Consider the following 20410-nt stretch of genomic DNA (forward strand, 5'->3'; position numbering starts at 1 on the left):
GACAGACAAAGTGAATTAAGTTGTGTGCACATACCTTTAAAAAATCCATTCAGAATGAGCACATTTGACATTTGCAGTAGGCTTATATGTAGATTGATATTTATTTATTTAAATAAATAACCATTTACATGCTGAGAACGTTTGCTCATTTGCTCATTGTAATCAGATGGCGAGGTGGTTTCACTTGTTATGATACATGAGCAATTCTTTATTAATAGCAAAGTCTGAATGGCGTCGTAAACTGTGGTATAATGTATCAGTGTTGATGCGCATCGTCTAACATAAGCTGGGCTTAGTTGCGCCTGGTCGTAGTTTTAGTTGGTGCAACAGGTGTATATATTTATTGGAACGTTGGATGTAGCTAAGCCCAGCGTAGAGCTTACACCCAACATTTTTACATCCAGCTGGTACAACCGGCCCCTAATGGTTAGAGAGTCAGACTAACCCGAAGGTTGCAGGTTTGCTTCTCAATACCGGCAGGAAATGGCTGAGGTGCCCTTGAGCAAGGCACCCAACCCACAATCGCTCCCCGGGCTGCACACTGCTCCGAGTGTGTGTCCACGGTTAGCGGTGTGTGTGTGTATTCACTAATCCTAATGTTGGATGAGATAGGTTCTTGGATGGGTTCAGTGCCCATACACAAAAGAATTATATTTGAAATATATTTTCTGGATATGTTTTGGAATATATGCAAATATTTGAAATTGGCCCAATAAATATATTTCATACTTATATTTCATATATTTTTGTTATATTTCAGAATATATTTCAATGTATTTGGAATATATGCCACATATATTTTTGACACTTTTGGGGACCCGTACAGAAAAAAATACATTGAAATATATTCTGAAATATAACAAAAATATATGAAATATAAGTATGCAATATATTTATTGGGCCAATTTCAAATATTTGCATATATTCCAAAACATATCCAGAAAATATATTTCTTTTGTGTATGGGTGCAGAGGACAAATGCTGAGTATGGGTTACCCGTACTTGGCTTTCACATGTCACTTATTACTTATTTGACTTATTTGACTTGATTTATAGGAAATACTTAAAATGTGGCTACCCAGAAATTACTTTACTTTCTGAAAAGAGTTGCAGTTGTTACGCTCAAACGCACAAACACAGTCGGTGTGAAAGCACAATGAGAGCCTGCTGTTACAGTTACGCTACAGCGCTCTCTTCACAAGCTGTGTGAAACAGACAAGTCATACTACTGCTACTCATTATAAGTCATCCGGCAAAAAAAATTAGATATTGAGATTTCTCAAGATACCACAGTATGTCTTCATGAGGAAAATATAATATATAATATATATAATTTTCCCCCAGAAACATCTGCTGTAGTTTGTTGTTATAATCAGGGGTTTATTGTTATAATCACCAACATTTTTGGGGACAGGGACACGTTTACTTACTGGAGTAGGATTTTTCTTCATCTCTGGTAAGATAGCAATCTGATTATAAGTGTGTTCATTAATTATTAGTTGTTAATAGGGGTGCAACGGATCGCAGTTGAACTGTGATCCATACGGACCAAGCCCCACGTTTCGGCACGCATGTGATTCGCGGTTTAACTGCTAGGTTTAACCATCATAGAGTGAAGGTTTTTCAGTTGGACATGTTTTTTCTTGCCAATTTACACATTCAAACGATTTTAAACGCGAAAGAAGAGGAGAAAATCGGGACTCGCAAGCTGTTATCTGTGCGCACAGCCTCACGCAGAGAGAGAGGGAGAGGCACATTTCAGACAGTGCTGGAACACCAAATTGATTCCTCTTTCACGTTTACTTGTGTTAAACGGACACATACACACAACTATGTCAAAATACCCATCTCGGCAAGTATTCTCTCGGTTATGTCAAAAGTGAACAGTTGAAAAAGAAAACGGATGTGTGTTAGTATATTTGGTCCGTGCATTCGGTCTTAAAGTGACAGCAGCCTAATATTCCTGCTGTTGTCTGTGTCATTAATGTTAATATAAAATAAAAAATACAGCTTGAACCTGTACTTAATTTATATAGTGAACAAACAGTGTTATAGTGAGGAGAGCAGTCAGGAAGAAAGTGATGACGACAGCTTGTAGGATAAGTGTGCTGCATAATAAAGCATAAGTACCAAGCAGCATCTCCAGGTGCTCCCTTAAAAAACGTTACACTTCCATAGATTATAGATTCAGGGCCCACAACTTAAACGATTTCAAGTATTTAGTTGTTTATTTGTACATAATTTGGGCTTCCAGCTCATAAAACCCACGAAAACAGGATTTCAAAAAATTCGAATATTACATGAAATCACACAGTAATTACACAGTGATACCATGGTCATTGAACCAGGTTTTGGTTATTTTGGCAGTGTGGGCAGGTGCAAATCCTGCTGGAAAATGAAGTCAGCATCTCCATAAAGCTTGTCTGCTGAAGGAAGCATGAAGTGCTCTGAAAATGTCCTGGTAGACGGCCGTGTTGAGTGGACAGCACAGTGGACCAACACCAGCCGATGACCAACACAGACTGTGGAAACTTCACACTGGACTTCAAGCATCTTGGATTGTGTGCCTCTCCATTCTTCCTCCAGACTCTGGGACCTTGGTTTCCAAATGAGATGCAAAATTTGCTCTCATCAGAAAAGAGGACTTTGGTCGACTGTGCTTTATTAAATCCAGAGTCAACGCAGCCGTCTACCAGGACATTTTCAGAGCACTTCATGCTTCCTTCATTTTCCAGCAGGATTTGCACCTGCCCACACTGCCAAAATAACCAAAACCTGGTTCAGTGACCATGGTATCACTGTGTAATTACTGTCTGATTTCATGTAATATTCGAATTTTTTGAAATCCTGTTTTCGTGGGTTTTATGAGCTGGAAGCCCAAATTATGTACAAATAAACAACTAAATACTTGAAATGGTTTAAGTTGTGGGCCCTGAATCTATAATCTATGGAAGTTTAACGTTTTGAATGGAATTATGGAAATAAATAAACTTTTCCATGATATTCAAATTTTTTGGAAAGGGTCTGTATATACATACATATATATATATATATATATATATATATATATATATATATATATATATATATACTGTATATATATATATAATTAATCTGCCTGCAGGCTGTGTCCTGTGATAACATCTTTTGGAGGCATGATGATCCTGAACAACATACACACACACACACACACACACACACACACACACATATATATACATATATATATATGTGTGTGTGTGTGTGTGTGTGTGTGTGTGTGTGTGTGTATGTTGTTCAGATTATTCTGCACAGGACCATCATGCCTCCAAAAGATGTTACCACAGGACACAGCCTGCAGGCAGATTAATATGAAATCTCTCAAAGCATGAAGTATTTATAATAACTGTTGCTGAACGTGTCATGTTACCTAATTAGATTGCACTGATCCAGAATGAAGCTGTCGTTCTGTGGCTTGCTTATACGGCTTTCACACTGCGCCTACACCTTCTGTTGCAGTGGTCTCAGCACTGTGTGTCCAATATCACAGAAGGGCTGTGTTTTTCAAGTTCTTCAGCATTACAGTAGCATGTGTGCATGTTATAGGCTACAAGAGAAAAGGAAACAGTTGAATTGGTAGATGTGGCTTTGCCTGCAGGCCTTCCAAAACTCTCTCCGTTCAGGTCTCCAAATTCTGGCCATGTGGACTGGGAAATGATGTGGCTTTCATTATCTGCTAGAAAGAGCCAGCTACGCAGAAATCTCATGCTCTGTATCCTGCCCAGGTCTCCGCCATCTGCCAGGCCTAATGGAGTCACCAGGGTGCAAATAGGCCTCCGAGACGTCGAGCATCTGAACACAGAGACTATGCAGAGCAGTGATTTATGGAAGCTATCGAGAGAGACAGAGCTAGACACACAGGTCTAAGACTTTAAGAGAGAGAGCTACACATGAGATGGAGAGTGAGCTAGAAATTGCAACAGAACATATGATAAGGAATCTCACATGGAGTCATAAATGAGTTTTTGAGGCTGTTCATTTAAATAGGTCCTATCATCAAATTGTACTTGCTTTTTGAAATATGAGTTTGTACTATAAAGTCTTTAACTGTATCTCTCAAAACTTCCTCCCCAGTCTCAAACAACCATTTATTGAAATTGCAGAGAAATAATATATATTTTTATTCTTAAATATAAGAATGAAAATATAATGAAATATAAATTAAATATTTAATTTAGATTTTTGTGTGTGTTAGTTTTTTTTTTTAAATATATATATATATATTTAAATATAATAAAATATTAAATACAAATTTTTAAGCTTCTCTCTGCTGTGAAATATTTGATTAGCTAAATATTAGTCTTGTTTAGAGTAAAACTTGCAAGCTATAGTAATGTTTAACTTGTTCTTTTGATTTGGTTATTTTCATTAAATCGTCAAAAAGAATGATCCATTAAAATGATTGTTACGAATCCTTAACCATTAATCACAAACTGGAAAGGTCATGAAAATTATAATCACAAAATCATTTACAATAAGTTACAGCAGCAGAAAAAGAAAAAAAATCCTTCCTGTTTAATTAATAACCAGAAAGAGGGTAACAATGGTTGTGAAAAAAAGAAGAAAAAAGGCATTATAATTATTATATAATTATATTTTTATTAATTATGAAGCAGTAAGGTGAGGAAGGAAAGAGAATGGCTTGAAGAGCAGTAGTTGGAAGATGCAAAGGAAAAGAATGGCTACAGAACAGAGGAGTAAAACATATAAAGATACGCCCAAGGACAGACAAGCTGAGAGCTGTGTTTTTTCAAAAGAGAGAAAGAGAAGGATGTGAGACTGGAATTAAATGGTCACTTTCAATAAAACTGTGCGTGTGTCTAATGGTAGGAGGAAGAGACAGAGACAAAATAACCAGGAGAGAGATGTGCAATCTCTCGTTGAGATCCTCCCAATGTGGATGTGCAAAATTAGCAGCTCCAGGGGCTCTAGACTGAAGGATCGTATAACACAGAGTGTCCTGCAGAAACCCTCGCATTACGTGTGCAGGCATGTGCGCTCATGTGTCCACTTAACATGTAAAGTGCGGTGGAAAGTGATGGTGTATGATGGTACTTGCTCTTCGCTCATTAATTTGGCTGCTGGTCCCCCTGGCATTTCTCTGCTAGAAAAGTCTCATATGCAGACAGTCACTTCTCCTCTTTCTTCTCAATCGCTCTGCTCAAAAGCCCCTCTTTTTGTCACTATTAGGCTTTCAGGGCACTCTTCTATTCTCATTCATTGCTGACAATAAAGAAAGTGCGGGACTTTTTTCCGCCCAGCCCAGCAGAAGCTCAAACAGGCTCACCCCTGCTTTGATGTGCGGTGGCTGGGCTTGTCTTAATCGCACATCCCTGTTGCCCCCCATCCGGACACCTCTCTGTTCTGCCACAGAGGTGGAGCACTTATGATGCCTGTCCCTGAAGTTTAGACCTGGTCTAATTCAAAGACCTGGGACTAATTCCATTTTAATGGGCCGTGCCACTCGCTCGGAAAAGTCTCTGTCAAAGAAAATTGCAAATGAGGTTCCTGAGCTGCAGCTTGAAAGGATGTGTGTGAGAATATGTGTGTGCACATCATTTCTCCCTTCTATGCCATCTTGCTTATGGAGTGTGAAATGTATAGATGCTAATTTATTTAAGTTGTATTATTAAAGCAGTAAGCCACTTGAGGCTGAGCATTAATTACACTGATTGTATTAAAGGTAAATGGTGTACTAAGGCATAACCGTGGTCAAATCATTGTAGTGCTTTGCCACGAGTGCTGATTGCTTTTATAATGGCAGCGGCGACACCATTGTTTATTAAATATATCTATATATAGTTAGGAATATTAATAGTCACAAAATAAACAATAGTTCTGCCAATTGACCCTTCACAGAAAGCGTTTGAAATTAATGAGATGTTATGAACTGATATTAATTTTGACATCAATTGTAATGTGATTAAAACTGCAAATCAGTCTTTATCGACACTACAACGACCTGAATAAATATACAAATTCAATGCATATTCATAAAGAGATTCATATATATATATATATATATTTGTAATCAGAATAAACAACTATATATTATTATACAATTTCATATATATATATACTGTGTATATATAGAGAGAGATATATATATATATATATATATATATATATATAATTGTATAATAATATATGGTTTATTCTGATTACCAATATTAGTAAATGTAACTAAATATATTTATAATATAAATCTATAAGAATACAAATATTTTTATTTGCAGTAACATTTACATATAAATATTGTTCTGTATATATACACACTGGTGTTCATATTACTGAAATATTCTGTGTATACAGAATAAACAGTTATATTATCTGTGATATGAATCTAATTATTGAAGATCAATGTGCTCTTATATATTTTGTCATATACAGTATATTTATATTTTATAAATTTTTATTGTTTATTATTATTATCATACAGTTTCATAGTATGTATTTAGCTTTTTTTCTATTATGGCAGCTCTGTGGTAAGCTTGTTTGTGAGAGTGTGTGTCCATGTGCCTTGTTATTTTCCTGTTTGTGTTGTAACCCCAATATGACCAGATAATGTCATTACATTACAACACTTTGAGACAATATAGTAGGTCTCTTCTTTATATATTTGTGCGTGTGTACTTGAGCGTGTCCCTAGTGGAACTCTATACACAAACCAGCTGAAAGAGAATGGGAGAGGAGGCTCAACCACTCGAGGGACTTGGCCCTGTTAATGAACACTCTACACTGGCAGGGAGGCCCAGTCTGATCAAAAATACATACAGAGCACAGCACAGAGCGGGCCAGTGCTGCGGCCAAGAGATGCCTGAACCTACACACACCCCAAGCTTTTGAAACCAGGACTTTGCTCTCAGAGAAGACTGCTTGGTGCTCCGTTGCTGTCCCAATGTAATATGTTATACTAGATTACTGTAAAAGCAGTGGCCTTAAGGTTCAGGCATTCCCCCGCCCTCATACATGACTCTTTTTCAAGCAAGCATCTGATTTATTTTGATTTTGTTTATTTCACTTGTCTGCATCCACTTCTGTTTTCTGCCTCGATAGAAAATAGGGAAGCACATGGAGAACAAGCAGTGTTACTTCCCTCATTCTTTCAACAGGCATCCACTGTGACAGCATCTGCCCTCAAGGCTTCTGGGGGCCTAACTGCTCCATGACCTGCTCGTGCCAGAACGGAGGCTCCTGCTCTCCTGAAGACGGAACCTGCGTGTGCGCTCCTGGCTACCGAGGGACTTCCTGCAAGAGAAGTAAGCTTCTTCTCAACTTCCTTTCTCCTTTCTGTCACCTTCTCAAAGCTTGTCGCACAAGTGTTTGATTCGAACACACTTCAAACAAGACTATAAACAACTGGTGGGAATCAGATGGGGGGTCACGACTGTTACATCCAGACGGTGACCCTCTGGGAGTGGAGTGGGGACGGTTGAAGAGGGAAGCACTTAGGGAAGAGTCATGAACAAATCTTTAATCACACACATCTTAATCACTTCAGCCCTGGATCGCTGTAGAGATGCAGTGTCCATGTGGGGCTCTCATCAGCCTCTCCATGAGGAGGAGTGTTTACTCTGCCTCTCATGGGTCTTCTTCCTAAGACACTGTCTCGCTCTTGCTGTCTCTCTTTACCACACTGTGCCCTCAACAGATAAGGCGACTGATTGCTAGTCATTTTCAAAGATTGAAAACAAAATACTACAACAGTTAGTCTGTATGGTAGGAAGCAGGCGGATTTCACAAAGGTTACTATCTATCCATCCATCCATCCATCCATTCAGTCTGTTTGTTTTTATGAAATACATTTTAAATAAAATGAATAAACACATCTAAAAGTTTCATTACCTTAGTGCATCTGGGTGGAACTAATGCTTTAAGCAATATATAATTTATCATTTATTTCTCTTTATTTTGTTGAAGAATGATCTGGGAATGTTTCATGAGATTCACCCAGTAAGGAGTTGTGAGTGCAGGTGTGCGTGTTCAAAGATTACAGAGTAAAGGGAAAGGGAATGTGATTAATCTTCACCACACTGTTCGTTGTTGTACAATTATCTTAATTACAAAAGCCCACCACCCATGGTGGAAAGGTCAGCACACACTACTCCTGCATTACACAAAGCTACAGCAATTAAAGCAAATCAAGACTCTAATGAAGAAAAATGACCCACTGGAGCTCCCGTCTCGGACAGAGCTGAGTGACAGAGACAGACTGAGCCCTCATGCTCTGTGAAACAATGAGCCGGACCGTGAGGCCGACAAAACCTCCTCATTATTTCTGCTTATCTTAGTTGTACAGGTGACAGTGTCTCCTTGATTTGGGGTTAAACAATAGTACCTGAGAAATGTTTCAAATCTTAGTTGGCCATAGATGATAATATTACTGTAATGGTTAAATGAAGTGCTCAATTATATTTACACTACCTTGAAAAAGTTTGGGGTCGGTATGTTTTTCAATGCTTTGTTAAGAAGTCTCTTATTCTCACCCAGCCTGCATTTATTTGATCAAAAAACAGTACAAACAGTAACTGTGAAATTTTATTAAAATAACTGTTTTCTATTTTAATACATCTCAAATGTATTACTGTGATGTCAATCATTACGCCAGTCTCAAGTAACATTTATTATTATCATTATCAATGTTGAACACAGCTGTGCTGCTTAATATTTGCATGAAAACCATGATATGTTTCTCAAAATTATTTGATGAATAGAAAGTTCAAAAGTATTAATTTAAAATAGAAATCGTTTGTAACATTATAAATGTCTTTGTTGTCACTTTTGATAAATTGAATGCATCCTTGCTGCTAAATAAAAGTAGTCTCTTTAAAAAAATTCCTAGTTCTGTCATGAAACTCTTCATGGCGGAGGCTGATGGGTCCTTAACGCAACCTGATGACGTTAACAGTGTTAGCTACTTGGCACAAGCTGATTGGTTCATGTTGCATCTGCAGCCAATGAGCTTGCTGCTCCCAACATTTAAATGGCTGGTCAGCATTCACTATAGTAGTTTGCAGAGCACTTCAGAGTTCCTCCGAAACCCTCCACCTTCCCAGGCTCCACCTGTATATTTACGGTATATACAGTAGTCAACATTTGAAGTGGATCAAAACAGGTCATCAAAGTTGTCCTAAGACAAGAATGGGTATTGTTCAAAATTCATGTATAATGAATTTTTTCATCCACTTCAAATTCTGACTTTTACGGCATAATAATATTTTTTTACTGGGTAATGAGACAAAAATGTTGACAATTCTAATGGTTATATGAATGTGCTTTGTGCAATGCACGGTGCCAAAATTTTTTTTTTTTTTTTTTTGCCTGTATGTCCTTCTATATGATAATGTGAATTTGTATTCATATTTTCCATTTGTGTCTAATCACTATTTTGTCTTTCTTTGCCTTCCCACTAAATCTCTCCTTCCATATGTTCTGTGTTGTTTCTTTCCTTCACTTCCTGTCCTTTGCCTGTGACAGTTTGCCCTCCTGGTTTCTATGGGCACCGCTGCAGCCAGTCATGCCCTCAGTGTGTGCACAGCACAGGGCCATGCCACCACATCACGGGTCACTGTGAGTGCCTGGCCGGCTTCTTCGGCTCACTTTGCAACCAAGGCAAGTAGCTCTCATTGCTTTCCCTCAGTTTCTCTGCTTTCTCTCTCTATTTTCCTCTCTTCCTCACCCATGGACCTCCTCAGATCCTTGGAGGCTAGTTCTGCTTGCAGAGAGGTACGAGAGAGAAGTATTGTCACTTCTCTGTCTGACTACCTTTACTATAATTACAGTATTGTTCAAATGGAAACACACTATAACTGAATCAATACACCAAGGCATCCATTTCTCATGATAATGTGCCAGAAATACACAGTTTCTGCAAAACTGTTGACACATTATTGTTGCTTCCACACAATTTACAGTTCTGGGTGGATTTTTTGCACATCTCTCAGCGGCCAATGTGGGTGTGTTTGCGGCCAGTTGACGGAACTGTCACTTACAATAATTATTATGTCTTGAAAACGTTTTTGTGTATTGAACAGTGTTGTAGCAAATTCTGCTGTTTTAAACCTGTCACCAAGGTAACATTATCTAGTTGGCTGACATGGATTAACATTGTAGTCTTGAAAGCATCATTAAAAAATGTAATTAGAGCAATTTGTTTTGCAGCAAATAAAATAAAATCTTTAATGATATATTTAAAACCGTATATAAAAATACATTGCTTAAAATAAAATCATTTATTAACATTAGTAAGATTTATGTGATTTTTTTTTTTTCACATTTTGAAAAAGCATAATTGAAAACCATATAAGCAGGTAACACTTTCTTGAGGGAATTTACACTAACTGTAATGACATCACACCAAAGGTCTTTCCTATTAGTTGCTACTTCCTCTGCTGATGAACCACAGTGAACCAGAATCAATTATGTAGATAAAATAGTGCGGCACAATTGTGTACCTTTAAAGAAGTTGTCCTTAGTTTAAGTAGACACTGCCAAAAATGTATTGTTTACATGTATTTTGATTGGTATGTAAAGATGGTCTTGTGGTTCTTTCTAGGATTATATACATAACTGTTACCTTTCACCTAAAATGAGCTGTGCTCGACCCGCAGGGCACTTCGTGTGTGTGTGTGTGTGTGTGTGTGTGTGTGTGTGTGTATGTGTATGTGCGTGTGTGTGTGCATATGTGTGTGCGTGCGCTGCCATTGGCAACATGCCCATCCGCAGAACTCCACGCTGACTCTGCGCCTCCGCCGTACTGAAAATAATTGGCATTATCACTGACACTCTGACAAATAACCTTCAGAGGAAATCTGAATATTGCTGAGCTCATTCTTCTGAGCGAGACACGAACACTGAAGAGTCAGGTCAATATCATCGGTTTCTGTTTTTGTTGAGCTCCTGTGGAAAACAAGAGACAGTGTAGAAACAATCATTTGTTAATTTCCACTAATATACTTCATGTTCATGCTTCAAGATTTACGTCTAGAAGGGCTATAATACCTGGAGAGAGCCAACCATTAACATTCTTATTCATCACATTGGCAGTTACGCTGCTTTGGCATAAACCTAAAAAGTTTGAAATCCACCATCTTTGGCTAGTGGCAAAACATCTACTGTAATATTTTGACATATCTGCAATGTTGCTTGCAAAACAAATTTATTTCCTCAGAAAGCATGTCACCTTTTGATTGGCTGTCAATGGAAAAAGATGCAATGAAAATGTCACAGTTACAACTTTTTTAGCAGGGGTTGATCAGCCAAACCCTAAGCTCTTGATTTACTTTTCCAAGGGATCATTTCTCTACTGAAGTTTTCACTTTTGTCGAAGTTAGTTAAATTAAGCTTCTCGCTGTCTTCGTACACTAAAATAGCACTGTAAATATTGACTCCATAGTTACGGGTTTGTGAGTTAAGTTTCAGGTCAATGAGGCAGATTTCCAACTCAAACTAATAAACCACCCCACAGCACCCAACTGAGACATCCAGATGAAATATAGATAGACCATCTCATAATAATTAACCAGTCTTTTCATGAATTAAGGAAAGGCTGCATGAATATATAGAATTCACTTTCATTGCTTTCAGGGCTGTCTCGTGAATAAATATTTAATATGTTAAAGCAGAAGAAGGAGAGGGTTCGAGAAAAGGCTTGTTTTAATTTGTCCAGATCATAATTACTGGAAGAAAGGCAGGCCTCGGGGGGAATCGTGGCTAGCCCACATACCTACTTTTTTGTAGTTTGGTCTATGTCGGCGTCCTCGTATGTCTTGAGCCCACGTTCACCCGTCTCAAAGCGAGCTAATGAACTTCGGCTAGTCACAGTTGGAATGAAACGGAGCCCGTGACATGAGGGGGCCACTAGCTAATAAGAGGAAGCTTTGAGTTAGTTGAAAGAGTTTCCACAAAATGAGAAGAGTGTGGAAATATAATTATTAAAAGCCAGTGGCTCAAAGATTTAGCTTCAGCTTTACCTCGATGGACAATTCATCTGATTAGAACATCTGATTCCAGATGTGTGGAAGCTGAAGACATGTGTTGTTTCCGACAAAGGAGGTATCTCATTGTATGTACCTTGCTGTGAACTCACCGAAACAAGAAGGGAGAGGGGTACAAAACATGATGGGCTTAAAACTCAACTGAAATTTATAATGGAGGCAAGTGTCAGAGTGTGGTGAAATATTCGTTTTATTAAAAATGTACACAAGCTCTATTTTTAATTTTGTAGTACATCAGTCGACCCTATTGACGGCACCGAGTGAAGCTGGCAAAGACGGATAATTGGACAGTGTGACAGAAGCACATGTTTGAAGGGTGATCGAGCTTTGAAGTGCACGCAGACACACGACTTACAATCACTACTTCACTTGTCACTCTGGTTTATCATCAGTTACTACTCATGCAGCACTATTATAGCATGACATCTGTGATCTATGAAAAGTTTTAAATGTGGAATTGCAAGATGTTACAGTAAAGTTTAAAGTTCAGAAAACTATAGTACTTCAGTACACTAAACAATTAACCTATATTCTTCTAAATTACTTTTATTCAAGTCAAAAATATTGCATAACATCACTGGATCAACTGTTTGTGGTCTGTAAGATTTTGTTTTTAAATGAATTAATACTTTACTATTCAGCAAGGATGCATTAAATTGATCAAGTGACACTAGAGACATTTATAATGTTACAAAAGATTTCTAATTCAAATTGATCCTGTTATTTTTCTATTTCTGTATAAGAATATTATGTTTTTCATGTTTCCACATACATACTCAGCAGAACAGTTTTCAACAATATTTCTTGAGCTCCAAATCACTTCATTAGAATTATTTCTGAAGGATCATGTGAATGAAGACCAAAAAAATAATCTTTGTCATCTCGTGAATAAAATAATTTGTTATAATATTTCCCAATATTACTGTTTTTACTGTATCCAATACTTGTACTCGATGAACAAGAGCATTTTGTCTTTTTCGAAACATGGTGCTGCATTAGAGTTTATTTATTAAAATAATTAGAGTTAAATTATTTTACATAATTTCAATAATTTTGCTTAGTGCCGCTGCTGACACACTTCTCCTTCACATCACTGAGAAAGCAAAAGCTATTTCGGAAGGATCTGTAATTTGAATGTAAATACTTGACTCGAAAACATTGTTAGAATCCTACAGATATTCTGTGATACCTGAAAGAATGACTCGCAGGTTTAATTGTTGTGCTTTGTGTCTTTGTTATGTGGTTTGTGTCCCATCAGTGTGTCCCAGTGGCAAATTCGGGAAAGCCTGTGCTGAGATCTGTCTGTGCACTAACAATGGAACCTGCAACCCCATTGATGGCTCCTGCCAGTGCTTCCCAGGTTGGACTGGAGACGACTGTTCACAGAGTATGAATCAATTTGTCTTTCTCTCTGTTTTTGTCTTCAGTTTCACCGTCTTTATTTCTCCCACTCTTTGTGTTTAGTCCTACTACTCTTTCCCATTCACTTTCATTCATTTCTCTCTCATGGGCGTCTCATGTCATAGTGCCATGTAAATCATAACCACGTCCATTTTTCTTTGCCAAATACCCCACAAGCACCGCTGATGGAGACCAACAATTTCCTCAATAAATTACTTGATAGCACACTCTCAATAATTCACACAGCGCAAGAGAGCGGCAATGTGAAATAGAGACGAGAGCAACAATGTCCCGGAGAATTTATGGCTTATTCGCTCTTCTCCCTCCCCTCTCGAGCTGTTAATCTAACGCTGTTTGCTGTAAGTGAAAGGGTGAGGATTGGCTGTGGGAAAAGTGAGGGATTTCAATTATTAATTCCAAACAGTGACATTTTCAGCTTTTAATTGACTAAAAGGTTTAACTTTATACTGTGGTTACGGCCCTCATTTGAATGTGATTTCCTCTTTGTTTTGGCTGTACCACATTTTATTTGCAAAACATGCAAATTTTACATCAAATGCATCATTTTGTATACATGTTATGGCAATTAGAGGCCTGTAAATGTGCGTTTACACACGTGTTTTATATTAAAACACTATACACATGTGTATCTGACGGTGTCTCTGGCTCCGCAGTTTGTCCCATAGGCCAGTGGGGCCCTGACTGCTTGAACTCATGTAACTGTCACAACGGAGCCCAATGTAGTGCCTACGACGGAGAGTGCAGGTGCAGCCTGGGCTGGACCGGCCTCTACTGCACGCAGCGTGAGTCTCCCTCACACACAAATACACTCACATTCACAGTTATTACATGTACAATTAAACAAATCTCTGTTATACACAAACAGCCTCTCCCACACACGTAATGAACATAAAGTGACACAGTGACATCTGTTGGCAGTATTTCAGAAGTGCACCAGGGAGTTGTGAAATCTCATGATGTTATGATGCCACAGAGTGGTCTTTAGTAATAAAAGCACATTTTTTCATGTCAGTCATTTAACTCATTAAATGACCTTGCTCAAGGCTGAAATCAAAAACCATCAGCATCACGCCTGCTAAAAACAAAATCCATCTTTCATTCATCACGTCAATCATTTCTTGATCCCTCCTCTGCTGCCACTCTGTTTGAAACTTCTTCTTTTTTTATGACGGCAGTGATATAAACTCTTGAGGAGTGATGAAATCAGTTTGTGTTTTGCTGCAATGTTTGCTCCAGTAGGCTTGTTATCTTTAGTAGCCAGACTGTCTTTGCGTGCTTGTGTATTTATATACTGTACTTGTGTTTGTCTACGAATTGCTATTAGTGTCCGAGGCCGTTGTGAAAGGGGAAACACTGCCGTGGTAATACAGCTAAATGAAGTACACGTTACTATGAATTCTGGTCATTTGCAGAATTCGAATGTTGCGGCTTCTCTTACACTCTGGGTTTCCTGTTTGCCGGCCCCATCAGCATACACCAACTGTGTGTTGTAGGTTAATGTGATGTAGCAGGATATCTCTTTCCTTCAGGCTGTCCCTCAGGGTTTTATGGGCGAGACTGTGCAGAGGTGTGCCGCTGTCAAAATGGAGCTGACTGTGATCATATCACTGGCCAGTGTGCCTGTCGGACTGGCTTTATTGGGACCAACTGTGAACAGAGTGAGTGTTGTAGTCTCTTGTAGTCTCTTAATGTCAGTTCGAAAGAGACCTTTAGCTGTCCTGATGATGGCTGTGTTTGATGATCTGTGTGTGTGTGCGTATGTTCCCCATCCACCATCTCAGGCAGTCCATCACAACATTTATCTGAGTGCTTGTTGTACACAGTTTAGCAGTGGTGTTTAGTTAATGGTGTTCGTCTGTGTTTTTGTACAGAGTGTCCTCCCGGGACATTTGGCTATGGCTGTCAGCAGCTGTGTGAATGTATGAACAACGCCACCTGTGACTATGTGACCGGAACGTGCTACTGCAGCCCGGGATACAAAGGAATCCGCTGTGACCAGGGTAACACTCTCTTTTTTGATGGAAAATTCCAAAATGTTATACTAAATGAAGGAACTGGATAAATTATTTTGAAGTAACCACACAGCAAGTCCTTGGCAACCACCCAGAACACACTATCAACCACATAGCAACACATTAACAACTAATTAGTCTGCAAAGAACACCCTAGCAACACACTAACAACCACTTAGACACTTAGCAACCGCACAGAACATCTTGGGAACTACAAAGAAAAACATCAACCGTGTTTGGGAAAGTTTCTTTTAAAAGTAATGCATTACAATTGCATTTAACAAAAAATAAAAAAGTTTTTTGGTAAATGTAAAGGCCCTTTCACACCTAAAGTGAAATGTAAAAGCATCAGGCTGAAGGAAATGCAAATTCACACCTGTACAGTAGAGGGAACAGCTCAAACAATGATAATTATTGTATTCGTATGATAATTTTGACCTCTGTACGATGTACGGTCAATAATGAAAAAAACCCCACAATTTCAGAATTTTGTGACACTTCATGATGGTCGTTTTAATCATAGGGTTTCTATACTCATTGATCTAGGTGTGGATTCTACGTCTACCATCTCATCTCACGTTATGTCTTCTCGGCCAATCATCGTGGAGAATGATTCTCTCTCACGAGCACAAGTTAACATACCTTTTGTATATTGTATATAATGTTGTATATCATAAACATGTCATCTCTGTATGTTTTGCAAGAAAAATGAAAAAAGTTAATGTTCCTGCAGCGGGTCTTAGGTCAGTTGTTTCCAAGCTGAGGTCGATAGTTTAGCAATAAAGTAATTTGCAGGTCGTGTCAATAAGTTGTTGGTCTAGGTAAATAGCTGTATTCTGTACGTTTGACTCGTGTACGATAATTTTCTTCCAAATATGATAATTTTGAGCTTCTGGTACGATACTTGGACATTTCCAATCTGGCAACACTGCTTTCAGCTATGCTGCCATTCTGAATCACAAAACACAAATGTGGTTTATCTCAAGTCATTTTGCTTATTAATATGGTTGAATTGGATCATCAAAGTTCAACAGCAAAGACATTGGTTTAAAGTGAGATTAAATACATAGAGTATATTTGTGTTATTTAACATTTAATTATTGCAGGTTTGTGTAATATTCACTGGTTTTATTCATTTATAATTCTGTTTTTGTGTAAGTGAGAATGCATGCTTACATTTACTCTGGAACTACAATAACCATCATGTTTACACAGCACACACAACGCCTCTGTATTTACTCCTGATTTCTCTCAATATGGGGACAGGAGAGCTGTCAGTCAAAACTGGGAAAGCAAAGTGTTACTTGCTTGAAAAATAATGCGTTACTCCCAACACTGCACACCAACAACTACTCAAACCCTTGGCAACCACAAATATAAACGATTTTGATATGAAGAAAATGTGCATGGTGCACTGTGCACTTTTTGTGGTGTCTGCTAACGTACATGAAACAAGAGATTAGCATGCATAAGAGAATTCTATTGTACCTGTACTTTTGGGAATGAAGTACTCTGACCTGCTCAATTTGATTTCAACATAATCATATTCTGTGTCCCAGCGGCTCTAGTGATGGAGGAGCTGAACCCCTACACTAAGATCAGTCCCGCTCTGGGTTCAGAGCGCCAGTCCGCGGGTGCTGTCATGGGCATCATCTTCCTGCTCCTGATCATCATGGCTATGCTCAGCTTGTTTGTTTGGTTCAGGCAGAGACAGAGAGACAAAGGCCAGGACATGCCTAGCGTCTCTTACACACCAGCCCTGCGTGTCACCAACACTGACTACTCCCTCTCTGGTGAGAAACTCCTTTGAGACTAATCTTCAAATATTGAATAAGCTGCAATGAACAACTTAAGACGCTTGTATGTTTTTACAAATATGACTTATAATAGTACATATAGTGGCATTTTTGTCTGCTCAGTAATTGACAGTAAAAGCAGCAGTTTCAGCATTGCATTATGGTTAACCTGGTGCTACCACACTTTTCATACTGTATGCTGATAACCTTGCTGAAGTATATGTTAATCATGTGAAAATACTGCATATCTATTGTCATTTTGTATGCCAGCTGCATAGATGCTAGTTTTATTGATTTGGCTATAACTCCACCAATTCTGTTAAGTATCATGAATTTCTGTCCATTATACTGCTCTTGTCTACTTTGTTATTGCAATGACGGGATGATCATTGTTTGTATGCTTTTACAGTGTGATATGTAGGAGTTTTGAACACTGCTGTCTTGCTCTCTACCCTAGAAACATCTCAGAGCAGCAGCAGTGGCCAGTGCTTCTCCAATCCCAGCTACCACACTGTGGCGCAGTGCAACATCTCGTCCTCCATCACAAACAACCTGGACGGCACTCTCACTCTTAAGGTGAGTACATTATGGTCATGACTCTATGGAGGTTTGGTAGATTAACTATTTTCAAAAACTGATTTTTTATTATGGCAATAGTAGCTGCTCTTGTGCTTAGAATATTTCATAAAGAAATGTTGCTACAACACCACGGGCTAGCTCTACGTATTCACTTTGTATCAAAGGGATTCATTTGCATCAAGACGAAATAATGATCCGAAGTTGGATATAAAGTTGTGCATCAGCTATAATGTCGGGTTATGACAAGCTGTGTGACATACGCTACCATTTGAATGTTTGGGGTCAGTAAGATATTTTTTATTCAACAAGAATGCATTTAATTGATCGAAAGTGACAGTCAAGACATTTATAATGCTACAAAAGTTTTCTATTTCAAATAAATGCTGTTCTGGTTCATCAAAGAATTTTAAAAAAAATTATCACAGTTTCTACATAAATCTCATGCAGCACATCTGTTTTCAACATTGATGATAATAATAAGAAATGTGTCTTGTGCCCCAAACCAGCATGTTAGAAAGATTTCTTAAAGATCATGTGACACTGAAAACTGGAGTAATGATGTTGAAAATTCATATATAAAATTATATATATGGGCCATTCTACAGAATTGGTGCAAAGTTAGAGTTGGAAACATCTTGAATTATTTGTGGGGTTTTTTCACAAATTTTGCATGTATGCAAATTGTATAATACGCTTTTCTAGTAATTGTGCAGTTAATTCTCATATTGTATTTTCAGAAAATGCTGGAATATTTTCCTTCTCCCCAAATTTGTCACTACCGAAACACAATATTAAATAATTTATTAAGAAGGCTTATAATGACCTATTAAGATTTTGTTTACATCTACCTTATAAATATATATTTTTTCTATTTTTTAAAAATATTTTTACAGGTTAAATCAATAAAGATTATAATTTTAATAATATTTTAAGTGTCATTTATGAGATTTGTTGTATTTTGAACCCAATCTTTCTTTGTAGAAGGCATAAAGTTTATCGTACTGATTTCAAAGTTAAGGATTCATTAGTTTGAATATGCATTGAACCAAACACTATCATAACATCTTAGTTGATAATTCAATATACTTTATTTTTGACAAAACATCCCATGTTACGGTAGTGACTGCACATTTTTGGTAGTGACAGTAATGTTTTGGTAGTGACCACAATACTTAGTTTGCCATGGCTGAATCAGACTGTCCACATTTTATGTTAATATAAATAAATAACTATGATGCACATATGCAGTCAGTACATATAGCAGACACACATCTGACAGTAAATATCTTATAAGAACACCTAGAGCTATTCTATACTTTGGGTCTTGAGGTGCAAGTGAGAAGAGGTATGCTCATAGATTTTTCTTCCTAAAAAAACAACAACAACTTACAATGTAGACTGTTTCAGAACCACTTTGTTTTATTTTCAACATTTTGTTTATGAGTCATTCAGATAAATCTCCAGAACCACTGAACTGTGTCTGTGCGTGTGTGTGTGTGTGTGTGTGTGTGTGTGTGTGTGTGTGTGTGTGTGTGTGTGTGTGTGTGTGTGTGTGTGTTTACATAAAACATTAATTTCAGAATCATTTTCCTCATTCAGATAAATCTCCAGAACCACTGTAGTGTGTGTGTGTGTGTGTGTGTGTGTGTGTGTGTGTGTGTGTGTGTATGTGTGTGTGTGTGTGTGTGTGTGTGTGTGTGTGTGTGTGTGTGTGTGTGTGTGTGTGTGTGTGTACCCTAACCCTAACCCTAACCCTAACCCTAACCCCCAGTGTGTATGTGCACTGGTGTCTGATCACCCTCACTGGAAGTGCTAGGTGGTGTGGAAGCCCTGCAAAATGTCTCCACCTCTTTTTGTCTTTTCACCATCATCCTGTGTCTTTTCTGTCTTTTCCTCCATGCTTTTCTGGCATGTCTTTGCTCCCTGTCAGATAATTCACTGATACTCTTCAACTTTCCTTCTTCCCTTCGTTTCTTATTTCTTTCTCTTTCTTTCCTTAAGTATTCCTCGTACTTCACTGGGTCTTCACTTATTCTCTCTGTCTCTCTGTTGTAGTTTTTCTATTTTTTTTAGGCATGTTGGTGTTTTATGTCATTCTCCCTGTCAAGTTAATCATAGAAATTAACATTACTGACAACAACCTTACACCTAAGCTAGTATCATGGACTGCAACCTTAAGTAATTGTAACCTCATCACATTACAGAATTTTAACAGAATCTTGCATACTAAAACACTACTAAAACATACTACAGTAGTAATTATTTGCATAACTGTACTAAAATGTAGTTTATTCCTCCAAATAAAGGATTATGTGTTTCCTTTTGTCACTACCAAAACAATAATGTCACAACCGAAACTTCAAGACATGTTTCGGTTGTGACTGTTTTGGTAGTGACAATTTTAGATACTTTTGAGCCTAGCTCGAAGATGCTAATCAGCACATGGTTAGCAATCACTGGTCAGAAAAGTAGAACACATATAACAACTAAATTTTATGGAATAACATCCAAAAAAGTTTTCTCAATAGCAGAAAAAATTAGTTTGGTAGTGACATTCCTTAAAGTT

The 20410-nt window shown here is 37.9% G+C and overlaps 1 protein-coding gene across 2 annotated transcripts in view; it reads left to right on the plus strand.

Moving 5' to 3' along the window:
- megf11 (multiple EGF-like-domains 11) overlaps positions 1–20410 on the plus strand; it is a 113509-nt gene that overhangs the window by 84909 nt on the left and 8190 nt on the right. For both annotated transcript variants that reach the window (XM_084409294.1, XM_084409295.1), the window contains 8 exons: positions 7152–7298; positions 9517–9651; positions 13294–13422; positions 14111–14239; positions 14987–15115; positions 15329–15457; positions 17029–17262; positions 17723–17841. In XM_084409294.1, coding sequence (XP_084265420.1) covers positions 7152–7298; positions 9517–9651; positions 13294–13422; positions 14111–14239; positions 14987–15115; positions 15329–15457; positions 17029–17262; positions 17723–17841 — 1151 coding nt within the window. The remainder of the gene's footprint in view (positions 1–7151; positions 7299–9516; positions 9652–13293; positions 13423–14110; positions 14240–14986; positions 15116–15328; positions 15458–17028; positions 17263–17722; positions 17842–20410) is intronic.

This window comes from Rutilus rutilus (genome assembly GCF_951802725.1).
Source record: "Rutilus rutilus genome assembly, chromosome: 5".
In the NCBI taxonomy this organism is placed as follows: Eukaryota; Metazoa; Chordata; class Actinopteri; order Cypriniformes; family Leuciscidae; genus Rutilus; species Rutilus rutilus.